The sequence below is a fragment of the Gopherus evgoodei genome, chromosome 1, assembly GCF_007399415.2.
Source record: "Gopherus evgoodei ecotype Sinaloan lineage chromosome 1, rGopEvg1_v1.p, whole genome shotgun sequence".
NCBI classification, from domain to species: domain Eukaryota; kingdom Metazoa; phylum Chordata; order Testudines; family Testudinidae; genus Gopherus; species Gopherus evgoodei.
Window position 1 is genome coordinate 346,873,722 of NC_044322.1, and position 17,713 is coordinate 346,891,434.

General features: G+C 38.5%; 1 protein-coding gene across 8 annotated transcripts in view; it reads right to left on the bottom strand.

Annotated features, from left to right (window-relative positions):
• The window catches only part of CACNA2D1 (calcium voltage-gated channel auxiliary subunit alpha2delta 1), a 689,818-nt gene that overhangs the window by 58,819 nt on the left and 613,286 nt on the right, over positions 1–17,713 (bottom strand). For 5 of the 8 annotated variants that reach the window (XM_030560113.1, XM_030560298.1, XM_030560027.1 and 2 more), the window contains 5 exons: positions 13,252–13,313; positions 10,525–10,601; positions 9,259–9,267; positions 8,481–8,541; positions 5,061–5,158 (listed from right to left, as the gene is read on the bottom strand). In XM_030560113.1, coding sequence (XP_030415973.1) covers positions 5,061–5,158; positions 8,481–8,541; positions 9,259–9,267; positions 10,525–10,601; positions 13,252–13,313 — 307 coding nt within the window. The remainder of the gene's footprint in view (positions 1–5,060; positions 5,159–8,480; positions 8,542–9,258; positions 9,268–10,524; positions 10,602–13,251; positions 13,314–17,713) is intronic. The other 3 variants (XM_030560557.1, XM_030560387.1, XM_030560205.1) reach the window with 1 other exon arrangement.

Consider the following 17,713-nt stretch of genomic DNA (forward strand, 5'->3'; position numbering starts at 1 on the left):
ATTAGAACTAGGGAGTTCTGACTCCTAATTTGAATTGCGCTGAACTCTGTGGTTTCACTGCAGAGGATATTGCAACCTTTTTCAATGATATTGTTTCTTATGCCTCAAGTTTCATTCTTACCTTTGAACTCAAATGAACTCAAAATGACCTGTGGTCAAAACCACCCAAGTTTTTCTGCATTTCACATTTAATCTTAATTCTCTACTACTTACTCTGATGCAAAATCATAAATCAGGCCGTGAATCTTTGCAAAAAAGCTTTCAATAAATCCACTTTAAAATCTGAATTTGTAATGAACTTTACTACAAACATCAACACAATCAACTTCAAGGCCATGCTCTAACCAGTAGACAGCACTGCTTCAATCCCATTTTAACAAATTACTTTAATCCTAGTTAGGACATATTTACATTATCCTGTTTAGCTGCAATCCTTCACAAACTTATTCACACAAGGACTCCAGCTACTTGGGACACACGGAATTAAATTTACAGAGGTGATTGTTTGCAGAATCAGGGATGCTAAGATCCAAGTCATTTAGGCAGAGCCATACTAAGGTACATAACAAGGATAAGATATTTGATTAAAAGTAACCTGTCCAGCTGAAAATAATGAGAAGAGATCAGGGACTCTGCTGAATATTAGCAGGGCTAGTTCCTGCAGCCCATACTTGATCCAAATTTCCACCTAAGTCAAATGGGAGTTCTGAATATGACTCGATCAGTCCCTAAATGTTTAGCTGTAAAAAGTAATGAAAATTAAGGCTATGTCCTACATATGAATTAGATAACCTTATAGATGGTATTAGTTGTTCACTTTTAAAGACAATTTTTTGTTAAGGATAATCTCCAAGAAGGATTATTACGCATTACTTTAGTCAAGACTGTTATCTTAATCATTCAAGAGAGTACTTGTTTAAGTTGCAGTTATGAAAAAAATAAAACAATTAGGAAAACAAATTCAAATATCATTGTGAATTCAAATCTGAGAGCTGGCAGTAATTTGACAATGTGCTGCATGGTTTAATTACTCTCTAAGCCCTAGTGTGTACCATGCTGACACTAATGTGTCCTCAATACTCAATTATAAACTAATGTAGGCTATTAGCTTAGAGTTTTCATTTATTAAAATTTCTTTCTGGGTTAAGTCATTTGAGATGAATAATCTCATTTCTAAGACAGACTCAGGGGACACACTCAGAATTACAGTAATACATTATACAACCATAATACATCATCCGGTAGGACAAATGTGTGGACAATTAAGAAAATAAATTAGCCTTAAAGATAGTGACATTGTGAGAGGATTTCATATCTTGTTGCAGATTATTTTAGCGAGGTGGTCTAACAAAGTAAAGATATTTTTACTGCAGTTCCCTTTGGATGAAAACTACCCCATAGTAGTGTTTAGAATCTGATATCTGCTCGGTTTTCATGATAATTGATCCCATATCATGACAGATCACAAGAAGTATATTTTTCTCTCCATGTCTCTTTAAAACCTCTAGCAATGCTAACAGGAGGTAAGCACTCAAATACATGAATATAGCTATTAAAATCTGTGAAATTTTCTTGAACTGTAATGTTTAACTGATGTCTTTAATAACAGAAATATACAGTGGACACATTTAATAACTTCATTCCAGTTTTAGAACTATTATCGTTTCCAAGAATACTTCCATATTTACAATGGGGAATACCACTGGTAACACATCCTAAACAGGAATGAACTATTTAAGTGCACCTATTGTAAGGCTAAGCTTCATATATTAAAATATTGTTCATTCCACTCTGAAAAATCAGAATGTAAAAATGAAATGCTTCTGCTATTCAGAGATCTGTTTCCTTTTTATATTCAGAGTAAGATATGTGAAAAAGCAACTTTTGTGCATTTAGTGACACACATGATATTTCCTGCTTTCCCAGTTGAGCAAACAAAGCTAAGACTGAATTCTATTCCATCTTGTGCGTCTAGACATACCAGTCAGCCAGCAAACCCACTGAAGGCAATGTCTTTGCATAAGTGAAATTTAGTGCATGACTTTAAAACAAAAGGATTTCCCAGGTATTACCCTAATTTGGCGTATGGGATCTTTATTGTTGGTGATGATACATGAGCTGGAAAGAATCAAGTTAGACTCCAAAAATCCATCTGAATTTGCAGAAGTGACAAAAAGAAAAATGTCTTTTTTACTTGTGAACTGACATAGCTAATATCAGGGCGGGCTCCAGGGTTTTTGCTGCCCCAAGCAGCAAAAAAAAAAAAAAGCGATCGTGACCTGCGGGAGCTCTACCGACGCCGCTTCAGTCTTCGGTGGCAATTCGGCAGTTGGTTCTTCGCTCCAAGAGGGAGTGAGGGACCCTACGCCGAATTGCCGCCAAAGAGCTCGACATGGCGCCCTTTCCCCGTGGCCGCTCCCAGCACCTGCTTGTTGGGCTGGTGCCTGGAACCGGCCCTGGTTGATATGGAAATCACTGACAGACAATAAACATGGGACCAGGCAATGCCATTTGTACTTTCCAAAGAAGAACTGCACTTAGGCCTGAGCAAGTAATACACATAAGCATGAGAGTAGTCCACCTTGACTATCTGTCATTTAAGTTAAGCACATGCTTGTGGTGTTTGCTGGGTTAGGGCCTTAAAGAAGAAGACTAAGCACAAAATACTCATTCTATGATTGAACCTTCCTCTGGGTTTTCCAGCATGTTTGGTCTATTAAACATGTAAGCTTCTCTGTCCTTGTACAGTATCAAGCACACAGCTGGTGCTTAACAACGAGTAAATAATAAATTATAATGGTAGACTGCATTCACCCAAGGAAAATGCTTAACAAGCACTGACTAAAGGAACCTCATTTTGCAAGCAGCTAAGTTTAAACGGAGGCACAATCCTGCACCATTGAAGTCTATAGGACTTTTGTTGCTGGCTACATTGACAACAGGATCAGGCCTGAAATGACTTTCCCAGTGAAAGTGACAGAACTTAGGAGCCCATGCCCTCTCCTCTACTCAGTAGCCAATTTAATGGCAACTGTTTTGCCTCAATGTAGAAAGTGATTGAGCAACCTCAATCCTACACAGTTAGGGACAGATTTTGATTGGCTCTTTATGGGAGAACTAGAGTGGAGAAGAGAAATAGAAAGCCCCTTCCTCCACCCCAGTAAATTTACAGAGGAGGCAGCCAAAACTGGGGTTCACATCAGAGGCAAGGCCAGCCAGTGCTGCTAGAAGTGATCCAAGCCCTGGAGGTGGATTGTTTGTGTAGGAGTGTGGCTAAGACTCCATCATCTCCCTCCCAGTATACAGCAATCACTGGCTGGCAGTCACGGGCAAGGCTGTGCCATGGGGAGCGTAGGTTGCACTTTTTTTTTTTTTGGTAACATATGCAGTATATGCCTCTACTTAGTGTGTTCTCTCCAGGGATCGGGACTATATGGCTTAAATGTATGTTATGCCTCCATCCACAGTGCTCAAGTGCTGATGGTGCTGTTCCCTGCTTCCTGTGCTTGTGTTTCCTCGGTTCAGAAAATCAGAGGTTTAGGTCTTTGCAGCCAAATGACAATGTGCTGCGCTGACACAAGGAGAGTTAGCTGAGATAATGATAGCGCTATTGACCAATCACAAAGGACATTTCACTCTAATTTTGGTTCGTTTGTTTTGTTTTTCTCTAAGGGTGGCTCTGTATGATGACGCAACAAGCCGTAGGGATGGTGGGTGAGGCTGGTATTATAAAAACCCAGTAGGTAGAGATTGCAAGGCAGAAAGATTCAGGGGTTATGTTGAATGAGGGGGCCCTGATATACAGTCATCAGCAGGGAGACAGCATTAAATAACATAATCAGTGTATTCTCTCCATTCTCTGAAACATAGTGGTGGTGTCAAGTAGACCTGAGGACTCCAGCTGCTGCCAGACCTGCTCTGCCACAAGTTTATTTCTTTCTCAGCAACTTTTCCTAACAGAAGAAGATTTGCACTAGGGTGATAATTGGAGAGATCATTGATGTCATGGAATGGTTTCCTGAGTCAGGCTCTAACAACTTGCCATCCTATGTCTTATCTATTTTACAGGAATACTGCATGTTTCATTTGTAAGCACCCTTTTTATGAACAAGTGTAGGAAATTAATTCAGTAATCACAAAAAAGTGCCCTCTTAAATGTACAGTGAAAAGTCCTTTGCAGAATAGCAGTTGCACTGGTTCCAATACCCAGACTTTAAAATTCAGTGGAATCCATGCACAAGAAGGGAAATGATAAAGCAACACTAAAAAAGGAATATGTCTTTGTAATGAACAGGAATTGGTCTGTGAGCCCTCTAGTGGACCCCTCTGTCTTCTGTTGTAGAAGCCACCAGACCCTAACAATAACTGTGTCTTTACTCTCTACATAACATTCAGAATAGGAAGAATACACACGGACAAAGCTCGGTTCCAAATAACCATGTTTACTAACGATAGCAAGCATAGAATGCTTAGCGTGCGCTTCCACACCTGCTCTGTTAGCTTCCGGTGCCTTCTGAAACAGAAGGCCCACTAGAGGGCTCACAAACTATTTGAAGGGATATGCTACAATCTTCAGAACAGATCTATCAGAAAGGTCTTTATACCCTAAGGCCTGTGTTGAAACTGACTGTGGAAGATAGAAGACAAAGATTTTTTTTTTCTTTTAAATTCTGCCTGTGGCATTCTGTTGGCTGATAAAAATGTGAACCAGAAACAGTGAGGGAGTGTAGAAGGGAACTGACTGGCATTTTGGATGCTGCTAGAAAACAATGCACAACAGAAGTTTGTAAGTTGTTGAATATATTTTGTTTCATATTATTTAGGGAGATCTCTCAATGGTCACAGCAATCTGCAAACCAATCTTACCAGCGTTCTCTTGGATATAAATAAAACCTCTGATAACTTCAATGCTCTGGCTTATATGTAATTCCATTAAGCAAATAAATACAGAAAAAAAATCTCAAAACACTGGCATAATGAAAGCTATCGTCCTGCAGCAGTTTTCACATTTTTATATCTCCCTGTGAAAATAATTTTAGTGAATGGAATAGAATACTTACATGAAGGGCTGTTTGGGGTATTTCGATCAATAAACTCATTGAAATTTAAAAGAAATTCAGTGTTGTTGACTGATACTTTTACATCATTACAGTATTCTCTGAAAAACAACAAAACATCAGTCTTGTCAGATTTATTTCAGGTGCGACAGGTGCCAATAAGAAATGCCTCACATTTCCTGCAAGCCAGGCAGAGCTTTGCACGCCCTCAGATCAGTGCTAGTATATTATAAAAGACAATGGAACAGGATTCTGCAAAATTCTGTTTACCCTCCTTGCAGAATTCAATAGGAAGAGGCCAGTTTCCTAGCCATCTTCAAAAGTGTTTTAAGTGACCCAGCCAAGGGAACAACATAAATTATTGGTTAAGCAGAGGCAATGTTTAACCAAAATATACTGGAAATCTTATTATTTATAAGACTTCTTAAGATTGGAGGCCCTTGACTGGAGATTGTACACTATTAAAACTGAATTAGAGACTAACGACTCTCTCCCCCCACAAAATTCACATGGGTAAAGTGGGTTGATTTACACATATTTGGTATGACCACATACCTCGTGTGATTCTCTGAAGCAGAGCCATAAGTAGGTATGCTAAAAATCACTGTTCACTTTAAGAGGAAACATTAGCTAGCAAGTGGGATTAAATGCATTCATTTCATATTAAATTATGCACTAGATTTTCCATAGTAGAGTAAACGATAAAGAGAAGATAGGTGTTGAACAATTACCGGTGGGTATAGGGAAGTAGCTCATTTTCAAAATACGATTTATATGCTGTGCAAAGGGACAAGTTGGTTCAAACATTTCTTTAGAAAGAACCCACCTTCCTGTCATTCACTTATTACACCATGACCAAAAAGAACCCAGGCAGAATTTAGACCCCAGTCCTATGTTCAGCAATTCAATGGGGCTCTGTGCCTGGTTCTGCCTACATATATTAGTTGCAGGATCGAGTATCCTTTATCAATGCTACATTCCATTATCAATGCCTCCGACCCTACAAGAAAATTATATGCTCCAGATCAGTTTTAGATTGCTTTGAGTTTGGGGGTGGGGGTAGGGGGGGCGGGCAACCAACAAAAATAATCCCCACAACTATTTGCTTTACATGTGATTTTTTTTTTTAGAATACATCTTTAGTGGGCTAAAAAAGCTTGAGCTTTTGAGCTAGAATGAGTTTGAATCATTCTAGACTGATTGTCTATAGATGATTTCTCCATTGTTTATCACCTGTCTTTTTAAGATGCTACATATACAGACGGACTAAAGCAAGCATATTTATACTAATATGTTTCAGTTGCACAAATGCGATGGACTATGAAAGTAGAATTCCTTGGGAAAACCCAGGAAACTAATGTCCTTACTGGATCAGATTCATCCCTGTTTTTCATAGATTCATAGACTTTAAGGTCAGAAGGGACCATGATGATCATCTAGTCTGACCTCCTGCACAATGCAGGCCATACAATCTCACCCATCCACTTCTATAACAAACCCCTAACCTATGTCTGAGTTAGTGAAGTCCTCAAATTGTGGTTTGAAGACCTCAAGCTGCAGAGAATCCTCCAGCAAGTACTCATAGACTCTAGGACTGGAAGGGACCTCGAGAGGTCATCGAGTCCAGTCCCCTGCCCTCATGGCAGGACCAAATACTGTCTAGACCATCCCTGACAGAATTTATCTAACCTACTCTTAAATATCTCCACAGATTTTAACTCCACTGAAGTCAACGGCGTTACACCCAATAATTGTTATCACAGAGCTTATGGAAATACCCTTTTTCCTTAAACCTCAAAAGCCTTTACAAAAGAGATAAGTATTATTATACCAATTTTACAAGTGGGGAACCTGAGGCATGAATAGGTTAAGCCAGTTTGTCAAATAGCATCTGGATCCAGGAATAGAATTAAGAACTCCTGAGTTCCAACACTGTATTCACTAGACCACACTATCTTTCAATAAATAAATAAATAAATGAGGCTTAGTCTGAGGTAGCTATTTTTTTCTTTTATCCTTCCAAATATTTGTGACAAAGTTCCTCCTCTACCTTGGTGGGTCCTGCACTTATTGGCATATTTGCTCGCCTCACTGATTCACCCTGTGGGTTGGGAAACAGCCCAGAGACCTTCCCCTCTGGTAGAAGCCACAGTCCAGGCCAATTCCTCCTGTGTTTGATCAGGAGTTGGGAGGTTGGGGGCCCATCCTCTACTCCGGGTTCCAGCCCAGAGCCCTGTGGACTGCAGCTGTCTAAAGTGCCTCCTGGTACAGTTGCACGACAGCTACAACTCCCTGGGCTACTTCCCCATGGTCTCCTCCCAACACCTTCTTTGTCCTCGCCACCCGACCTTCCTACTGATGTATGATAATGCTTGTACTTCTGAGTCCTCAGTATGTCTACTCACTCCCAGCTTCTTGCATGCCTCTTGCTTCCAGTTCCTCGCACACACTTCCTCTCCTCTGGCTCCCTTTGGCCTGACTGGACTGAGTCCTTTTATAGCATCAGAGGGGCCTTAATTAGAGTCAGGTGCTTAATAGCCTCACCTGACTCTTAATAGGTTAATTAGAATCAGGTGTTCTCACTAGCCTGGAGCAGCCCCTGCTCTGGTCACTCAGGGAACAGAAAACTGCTTCTCCAGTGGCCAGTATATCTCCCTTCTACTACTCTGCTGTTCCACCTCACTCCTGATCCTGTTTTTTTCATTAGTTGTCCCCCGTAATTACTTGGTGTCCCAGACCTGTGGGTCCTCCCCTTAGGCTGGGGGGAGGCCCTTTAGAAGTGGGCGGGCTTCGCCCGCCCACCCCCCCTGGATGCCAATAGGACTACTCTGCTGTTCCACCTCACTCCTGATCCTGTTTTTTTCATTAGTTGTCCCCCGTAATTACTTGGTGTCCCAGACCTGTGGGTCCTCCCCTTAGGCTGGGGGGAGGCCCTTTAGAAGTGGGCAGGCTTCGCCCGCCCACCCCCCCTGGATGCCAATAGGACTACTCTGCTGTTCCACCTCACTCCTGATCCTGTTTTTTTCATTAGTTGTCCCACGGAATTAGTTGGTGTCACAGACCTGTGGATCCTCCCCTTACGCTGGGGGGAGGTCCTTTAGTGGTATCCACTTCCTGGATACCAACAGGACTACTCTGCTGTTCCCAGCTGGCCCAGGTCTATAACAATTATAACACTGCAAAGTATGGAGTGCTATATGATAAGCTATGTGATGAAGTAGCCTCAGATGGTTTTATCCATATTCTTCCCATAAAAATGTTATCTAAACTTGTAAATCTTATACTTAAGAATTTCCCCCAGCACATTTCTTGTGCAAAACTAAGTTTTATTGGGCAAGTCCATGCTTCACAAATGTCACTAACCTGATCAAGACTTCTTATTTACTGCTGTGTATAATGCTTAGAACTGGGAAATTGACCAACCTTGGTGCTATAAAGGTATAGCCAGCTTCATCAAAGTGATCAATCTTTAGAGTTTCTGAATCTACAAAGATGAAGGTTGAATATCAGATAAGTAAACAGAATTTTGTAAAATTACTTGGATAATTTCTGCATGCATCTGTGAACATTAAAAAATGTGATCTCTAAAGAACATTTTTCTAACTAATGTACTATATCATCATCAGTATTCCACATTGCAGGAAGAAATGATCTGATTATTATACAGCAATACATCAAGCAATAACAGAACAATAGAAGCAAGTTAAATCTGAGTCATTGTTTCATTATCATGACAATATGATAATCCAAAGTATATGTGACATTTCCATTATCATTACAATGTGATAATTCAAAATACCTGGGATGTTTAGGCTTGAGAACATCAAGGAAAACATTTATCTCTAATATTTTCATCAATAAAGTTATAAAGCATCACTTTTACAATAAGTCCCTTTCAATGTTATTGAAAAGAGTGGTCTTCAAAAAACGTAATGATATATCTGAGCATCAGCATGAACCAACAGGTGACAGGATCAGACAAACAGGGATTAGAGATTAGCAACAAATTGAAATGTGCATGAAAACACAGAAGTATTTTAAAGATTCCCCTCCCCCTTGCTGTTGCTATGGTACCCGATGATCATGGGAGAAGTCCAGAAATGAAGAATACAAAGGAGAATGTCCAGAAGGAATGGAAATATAAGTGGAAAATATCAACTGCAGTAAACAGAAGGAAACTGAGCAACAAGAATATACTTGCCCTTTTTGACTGTGAAAATCCATCAGAAAGAGAAAGCAGGGAAACAGAAAAAAACAGGGTAAAGCAAAAGGGGTCACAAACCAATATTTTATTCAACCACCCCTTGAATAAAAATATTGTGAATAGATCACAGGTTCAATTTATGCACAACTGTAGTCTGGGAAAAAGACAAACATCTTTGAAGACTGGAGTGTATGTCCTTGTCTATTATTTCTGAGATAACCTCTATATACTGTCACCTATTTTAAGGGTCTATTTTGCAGGGTATATTGACGCCGGTCCGACATCAATAGATCTAATCCATAAATAGAAACACTTTTTTCACCCATTAATACTTTAATCACTAGTCCCTATTTGATAAAGTTAAGAAACAAATCATACAAAATGACTGGTTGGTAAAAGCTTATTGTGTTATCTCCTACCCAGCATACGATGACAGATGACGTGGTTGTCAATTAAACAACTTCTAACCACATCTTCTCTGAGATAATAGGAGCTATGACTGACAAGGCAACTTGTAACAAAAGTGGAAAATGTTTTGTCCTTGTAAGTAAATTTTTTACATACACATAGTTCTAAATGCAAAAATGAAATTCATTCAGGTTTGGATTAACACTTGGATAAAGTTAAAAGGATCTGATGGCTCATGCTTCATTTACTGGCTCAACTACGGTCAAACAAAATAAACAAAACTTTACAGCTGGAAATACATCATATTTCCAGTCAGTTTTCTAGAAGTGGCTTAAAATGAGAGTCATCCAAATAAGATTCTATAGACATCCACTGAAACTATTTACAAAGTGCAACATAAAAGCTTAACTTTAAGCCAAAACTAAATAGCCCCTAATACTACTTTATTTATAAGAGGAGCATGAGAAATTGCTTTATACAGAACTGTAATTACTGCAAGCTATGAAAAGAAGCTTGCTTTATAGCCTATATATTAATATTTAACAGGTGGAATATTTAAATATCAGCTAGCAGACCCTTAAAACGACACCAACAGAGGATACACAAAGCAATGATTCTATAGGTACATAGCAAAAGGGAAGGAGCAAAGTTGGGGTACCTGCACATATTCTAGCTGTGTAGAATATTTCTTGTACCTTGAATGTTTACAATGGGTTAGAATCATTGCTGTAGATTTTGGGTACATTATGATAACATTAGGGAACTCCACACACTTTATGAATTTCAAAATTATTTTTTTTAAAAGCCTGTGTGTCAGAAGTAGGTCAGAACCCAGAGAACCTTCAAAGTACTTACATCTGGCCTGAGTTATTGGTTCTTCTATTTTGGCTTTAATGTAGTAAAAGCTGTAGGATGGTAATACCAAGGCTAAACTGCAACAGAAATAACAAAGGCATAAACAAAGACATAAAGACACATTTAGCTCAGTGGAGAAAACTTACAAGTTTTAAAGCAGTTTTCTCAAGTCAGCTTTGATGTGTCTTTGAAAACAATTGAAAGTTGGAGATGAAAATTACTGAGAGATGAGATGATTTGATTATTACATACAGTCCCACACTGCCACAGTGCTAACTTTAGGCACCTCAATGGAGTTGAAATTACCTACATGTAATAGGGGCCTGAAGTAAAGTGGGAGGCATTCCAGGATCTGCACCCATCATAAAATTCATAGGCCAGCCACAATTTTTATGGATATATCCACTGAAAGTTAGGCTTAAAGAACAGCTGAAAAGAATCACAAATAATTCTGAACTGCTATGAAAAGAGTATGATGATGACCGAATCCCCTTTTCGTAATAAGACAGCTACTGATATGTAATGCAAAAACTTGTAGTACTTGTATTTACATTATCTCTGAGAGACAGAATATCTTCTTAAAGTAATGCAGTCCCTTCTGGACAAAATGATTCTTTGAACTGGACTATATAAGAGTGCCTTAAGATGTACAATATATTTCATAATGTACCTCCTTTGATTCCAATATCCATTGTTGTTCAGAAATGATTCTGCCTTTTGGTTTTGCCACTAAAAATCAATACATGCATCTGAGAGCAGAACTTTTAAAAAAGGATGTTAAAGGCAATGGTTATAAATCCCCATCAGATATATATCTACTTCATCCCACATCCTTAATGTTTGCACTCAATTTTCATTAACATAAAAGTGCATTTTACCACTGGTTTCTAATGGATGGCTGCAGAAATTTACATTAAAACAAGTTGCACAACTGGGCCATAAGCAAGATGACCTTTAATAATGCATTTGCCATTTAAACATCACAGAAGTGAGATTCCTGATTATTTAGTAATAGCCTTCTATCAATTCTCCTCAAGGGAAATCAGGAGAGGTTTACCTGCCATTAACAGCTATTGCTAACAGAAACTACTAATTAAAATCTATAATTTTATGTTTAATGGGACTGCTGCAATGTGAACCCAGGAGATTAACTGCTGTCTCTCAGCCTACAAAAAACAGCTATGAGAGGAATTTGGTAAGAACTGAGAACTCATATAAATCAAATAAGCATCTGTACTGCGTACTAGATAGCACGATAGGATGAAAAATACCCTGCTTTCCTTCAGAAAATAAAAATGGGGATAACAACAGAAAAACAAGTTTCTGAATTGCATGGATCAAGCCAGCTTTGTTTTAATTCACAACAACTAGGTTTAGGGGGGTGGTATGTTGTTTGTTTGTTTTGTAAAACATTTTGGTCAAAGACTGTCATTCACTACATATTTGCACAGTGCCTACTACCACAACTTGGTTGATATCTCTAGACATCATAGTGATGCAAATATTATTATTTTGGGTAAAACTCCCAATATTACATATTTTTGTTAAAATAAAATAATCCTTTCAATGTTGTTTCCAGTTTCATACTACGTAGGCAAAACACAACACTGATGGTGATTCTGCTTTGTGACACTTTGTCCAGTCTTGAAAGTTCCTGAGTGCCCTAACTTGGATATTCTGAACTTCATAGTATTTGGGCCCAATGCTGGTAATCTTAAAAGTATTCAGCTTTGAAACTAAAGTCTGATAACTTTCTTGGACCAACTGCAGCCCAAATACTTGAGGAAGGGGATGTTGCATCCCTTCCAGTGTCACAGCAATGTGTAGCTATTGTGCCTGAAATCATGCATTTCAGGCCAATTGTGTGTGTGTGTGGTACACCTTTTCCAAAGAGTGTTATCTTTCTCTGCTGTTATCTATGGCCATAGAATTTTATATACAAAATAATATAATTGTTATTTTACATTTGTATATGGCATCTTAAATGCAACTGCACGTTAGAGTGATAATACCACAATACTTGCCTGCCGAAATCTGACACGGTAGGTTAGATATGACATGACATAATAAATAATGAATATAAGATTGAGAAGGAGGTTTACACAAAATAAGGTTGTGAAATTGCTTGTTTTGTAAAGGCATGAAACATTAGTTTTTTATTTTATTTTTTTTAATTTTTTTCTTGCAAAGGCCAGTGTGGGAATGGAAATTATTGTTGGAGAGACTGCAAGAAAAGGTGGGATTAGAAGAGGAGCTGAGGGAGAGGACCACAACCAAAGACACAGTTACAAATTAAACACTACAAAGATTTTAAGTGTCTTGCAGAATTTATGAGATCCCTGAAAAGATAAGGTCCACTTAAAACTGATACCAGGAACCACACAATCTTCTTAGTAAGTATGGTGAAACTTTGCTAGTATGTGTTTTTTTTTAGAAAGCTCCACAAAAGACTGAGGGCTTGTCTCTGTATAGTTCCTTCGGTAAAACAGTCATGGGCAATGGGAGTGGTATTTTTTTTTCAAAAGGTCTGAAGGACTGGGCTTTATCCCATTAGGTGGTAAGCAGAGGGAAATCCTCAAGGAAGAGGCACGGCACCAATGTTGGTCTCTCCATTCTTTTGGGCAGAGAGAGTCAGTTCCTAGGCTTTTTAGTGTTATAACTTATAAGAATAAAATTATTCATCAAAACAACAAATCAACACTTTCCATTAAAAAACAGATTAATTACCTATAATCTGTGCCATTCACAGCGGTCCATGTATATGTTCGATTTCCTTTGTCAATATACCTCTGGAAAGCAATTTAGATAAACAAGTATATCATTGCCACTGGAGGCTCAGTAAATATCAGGTTTTGGTTTATTATTGAGGTGAAAGGAATGTAAAACTCAATAACAAACAAGCTGTTGGAATTCTTTTGCTCCTTTCATTAAAATGTGATGTGCTTTGCAATTACATTTCTTCAACAATTTCCAGATTTAGAACACAGTCATCTGCATTCTTTAAATCTAATAAAGAATTTTAGAAGTGCTGTGTCAAGTATAACGAGCCATAAATTTGGCCTGTCCATTTACCCTTTGTGTCTATTTGTCAGATACTTCTTTTTCTTGTTTACTTTAAATACAGGAAAGAATCTCCCTCCATAGGAATGGCCCAGTGATCTTGTATCTAAACAAAAAACTAGTGACAGTAGCAAAGCATTTAGAAGCAACCCTATAATAACAAGCCACTATGCCTGTACATATTTACATATACTAACGTCTGCTTCTCTGTGTCTCTGGGACATTGTATATACAGGGATAAATACTCTATGGCTCTGGTCAAACACACACTTATGTATTTGCTTAACTTTATGTACATGAGACATCCCATTACACTGAATAGGACAACTCATTTGTGTAAAGTTAAGCATGAGCATTTTCGTGAAGTATGAGATTAAAGTTAGCTTTTCAATTCACTTGCTTCTGGAATGAAAGATGACACGACAGACAGTTTAAAAGGTCCCCTGACTTCCCGTAGAAGATTTAATCATCATTAATGCACCCCGCTGGAGCAGTTTTACTTATTTTTCCACATTAAAAATTATAAGTATATGCCAGCTGTAGCATATTACTGCTTTATAGTCGGAGACAAAGATTTATGAGGATGTCTGCAATAAAATCTGTGCAGCTGCTCCATCACAACATTACTAATACGGTTCAAATGTGCTACAGTAGATGTTATTTCTGTCCCTGTGCAAAAATAAAAATACAAAAATTAACATGATTATACAAAAAAAAGGTGGTTTTGGTTCTGTTCTGACTTTTATAACTTGAATAAATCTCTCTTCTCTTGTTATTTCTCAGCACAGCAGGACAGGTGTAAAGAATCTAAGAGCCATTTTGCCACAAAGATAATGCTTGGAATGCTTTGAGATATTTTTGACTTAAGACTTATAGATGGGTGAACTTACTCAGCACAGATCTTACCCATGTTTATTGACGTAGTGCTATTGATTGTCACACTACCCACCCACTAAAAAAAAAGCAATAAATGCACATTATCTTTTTCTTGCATTTGTGACTTCATGAAAGATTAAGGACAGAAGGAATTTCCCTATGCAAAGATGACTATGAATATGTAATATTCTCACCATGTCCCACATAGGACTCAGAGGATGGGTAATGGAAACCAATCACTACTGGGTCTCTAGCTGTAACCTGGCCAAGGTCAGTAGTACTTCTGTCACTGTAATATAAGGGTTGTTCAATGAACTGTGTGAAATGAATTGGAGGTTTCAGTCTGCTTTCTAGTGGACTGGTGTCCAGATCACAACAGTTACTGTTATATACATTTGGCATCATATGGGCACCTTTGTTCAGGATATCAGCAGATAGCCAAGGATTAATTGGGCATAGAAACTGAATAACTTTCAACTACCTGGAGTGGGGAGTTCCAAAGAGGATGGAGCTAGGCTATTCTCAGTGGTGGCAGATAACAGAACGAGGAACCATGTTCTCAAGTTACAGTGGGGGAGGTCTAGGTTGGCTATTAGGAAAAAACTATTTCACTAGGAGGGTGTTGAAGCACTGGAATGCGTTACCTCGGGAGGTGGTGGAATCTCCATCCTAGAAGTTTTTAAGGTCCAGCATGACTAAGACCTGGCTGGGATAATTTAGTTGGGGCTGGTCCTGTTATGAGCAGGGGGTTGGAGTAGATGACCTCCTGAAGTCTCTTCCAACTCTAATCTTCTATGATTCCCCCTAGAGGTGAGCCCTACAGGCCAGTATTCTGGCATATTGACAGAACAGTGTAGGAGAGTTTGCATTACAGCTATACACACTGCATATATTCTGAAAAAAAAATAGAGGGATATAAATCCAATATATTAAGAAATGTAGGATGGGAAAGAAATGCGTGAAGTTCTACTGACTTGAATGTATTTATCTTAACATTCTTTAACTTGTTCTTTCCCTATTTTGGCTTGCATTCCTTCCCCCTTGTTGCTAATATTATTTGTTTTAAGTATCTGTTCAAAATTGATCTTTTTAGTAAAGATTGAAACTAAACAGACATTAAACACCTAAGCCTTTTTGATGTCATCCATTATTAGCTCTCCTTCCCCAATAAGTAGAAGTCATGCACTTTCCTTCACCTTCTTCTTGCTCCTTGTTTTTAATGTATCTATGTATTTAAAGAATGCCTTCATATTGTCTTTTATGTCCCTTGCTAGGTGTAATTAATTTTGTTCCTTAGCCTGGGCAGATCAGTGGGCTCGAGATGTGGAGCTAAAAATTGCTGTATAGACATTCAGGCTCAGACTGGAGCCTGGGTTATAGGACCTTCTACACTATGGGGTCCCAGAGTTCAGGCTCCAGCCTGAATACAAACATCTACACAGTAATTTTACAGCCCCAGAAACTGAGTCAGCTGACCTGGACCACCCGTGGGTGTATAATTGTTGTGTAGATGTACCTTCAGATTTTGTCCCTAAATGCTTGTGCTATTCTTTTGTTCAGGTTCTTTTTATAGGGTTCCTTTTTTATTTTAGTTCAATAAAGAGCTCCTGAGGGATCAGATCAGATTAGAAGAGAGTTCTGCACTCTGCCAGGACTCTCACATGTTGTGGGATAGACAATGGGTAACTCAGACGTTAATGGAGGGGGGGATTTTATTATTATAGTTATCATGGATATGCGTCAGGTAAAAAAGAACGTGGAAATATAAGACACATATGCTTAATGTTAAAGAAAAGTCTGGATTGTTCATAACATTGGAGATATTGTTGATTAATTCATCATGTGTAACATGACCCTCTTATCATGCCAAACTAATAGGTGGAGAAAGTGCTGGTCCTACAAGGGAGACTGATCTAAACACTGGTCCTCAGGTTTTCCAGGATTTCAAGATTTTACGGAAGGAAAACAAACATAACATGCCAATTTGCATCATTTTCTGTCTTTGTCTTATCCAACTGTCATCCTCATGAAAAAGTCTTGCATCTGCTCATATTGTTATTGCAGATTCTTTTGTTAAAAATAAAATAACCTAAATGCGATGAGGGTGAGAACGCTATGATTATTATCATAATTTTATAGTGCAATACATACTTCATAGGCAAATGAAGTAAGTGGGACCTGACTCTGACCTCACACCAGTTTATCTAGGGTTGTCAGGCATCCAGTTTTCGACTGGAACATTTGGTTGAAAAGGGACACTGGCAGCTCTGGTCAGCATGGCTGATTGGGTCATTAAAAGTCTAGTTGACTTCAGTGGGGTTCCTCCAGCATTACACCAATGTAAGAGTAGGCTCAGGCCCAGATTCTCGTACCATTTTAGTTCAAATATAATGTAAGAGTTGGAGACAGACAAATGCAGGCGGTTGGTGGAGGAAGGGCAACAAGTGTACAGCACAAGGGTTGCTGCTATCAATGCTGCATACATATGAACACTTCCATTTACTATTCTATGGTTTGTTTATATTTATATATATATAAATTATGATTTATGTACTTTTTTTTGTTTCTTTATATATTTATATTTTTTTCTATTCAATTTTTAAATCTCTCCTCATCTCTGGGGCCACAATAGTTGATTCAAGACTCTTCAAGCTGCTCCTTCTATTTACAATACAGCCCGAAAGAGCTGTTGTGGCAGGTAGGAATCAACAGAGTGCAGCCTACTGAACTCCGGTTGTTACTCCTCCCCCTGATATACACCCTGCCCTGGGGCCCTAAGTGATGTGGCACAGACATATGGAAGACCTACATCATCTATGGATTCCCATATTACTGGGGGCTGCCAGATCATTCAGCTTTAAAGCAGCTTTGTGTTACTGCAAAACTTGTCAGGGTTGAGGACCAAGCTTTCTAGGTCAAACTTCTTAGGAAAATAAAGTTTAACAAACAAGACAGGATGTTTAGAAACCCACTTTATCCCATAAGTACACCAAGATCCAAAGTAAAATTTAATCTATACTATCACTGTAACTGTTTGAATGATTCATTTACCCATTGTAATGAATCCTAATCTAGGAACTGAAAATTGTATAATCATTTCCCCCTCCTCCCACCCCATCACTTTCTTCATATCCAACCAGAATATAATGCCTTACAAAGCATCATATTCCTATACCATTTAAGACTTTTGCTAAGGGATTCATGTAAAGAAGTATGACAACTCTCTGCTAAATCCTTGACAACAGAATTCGGG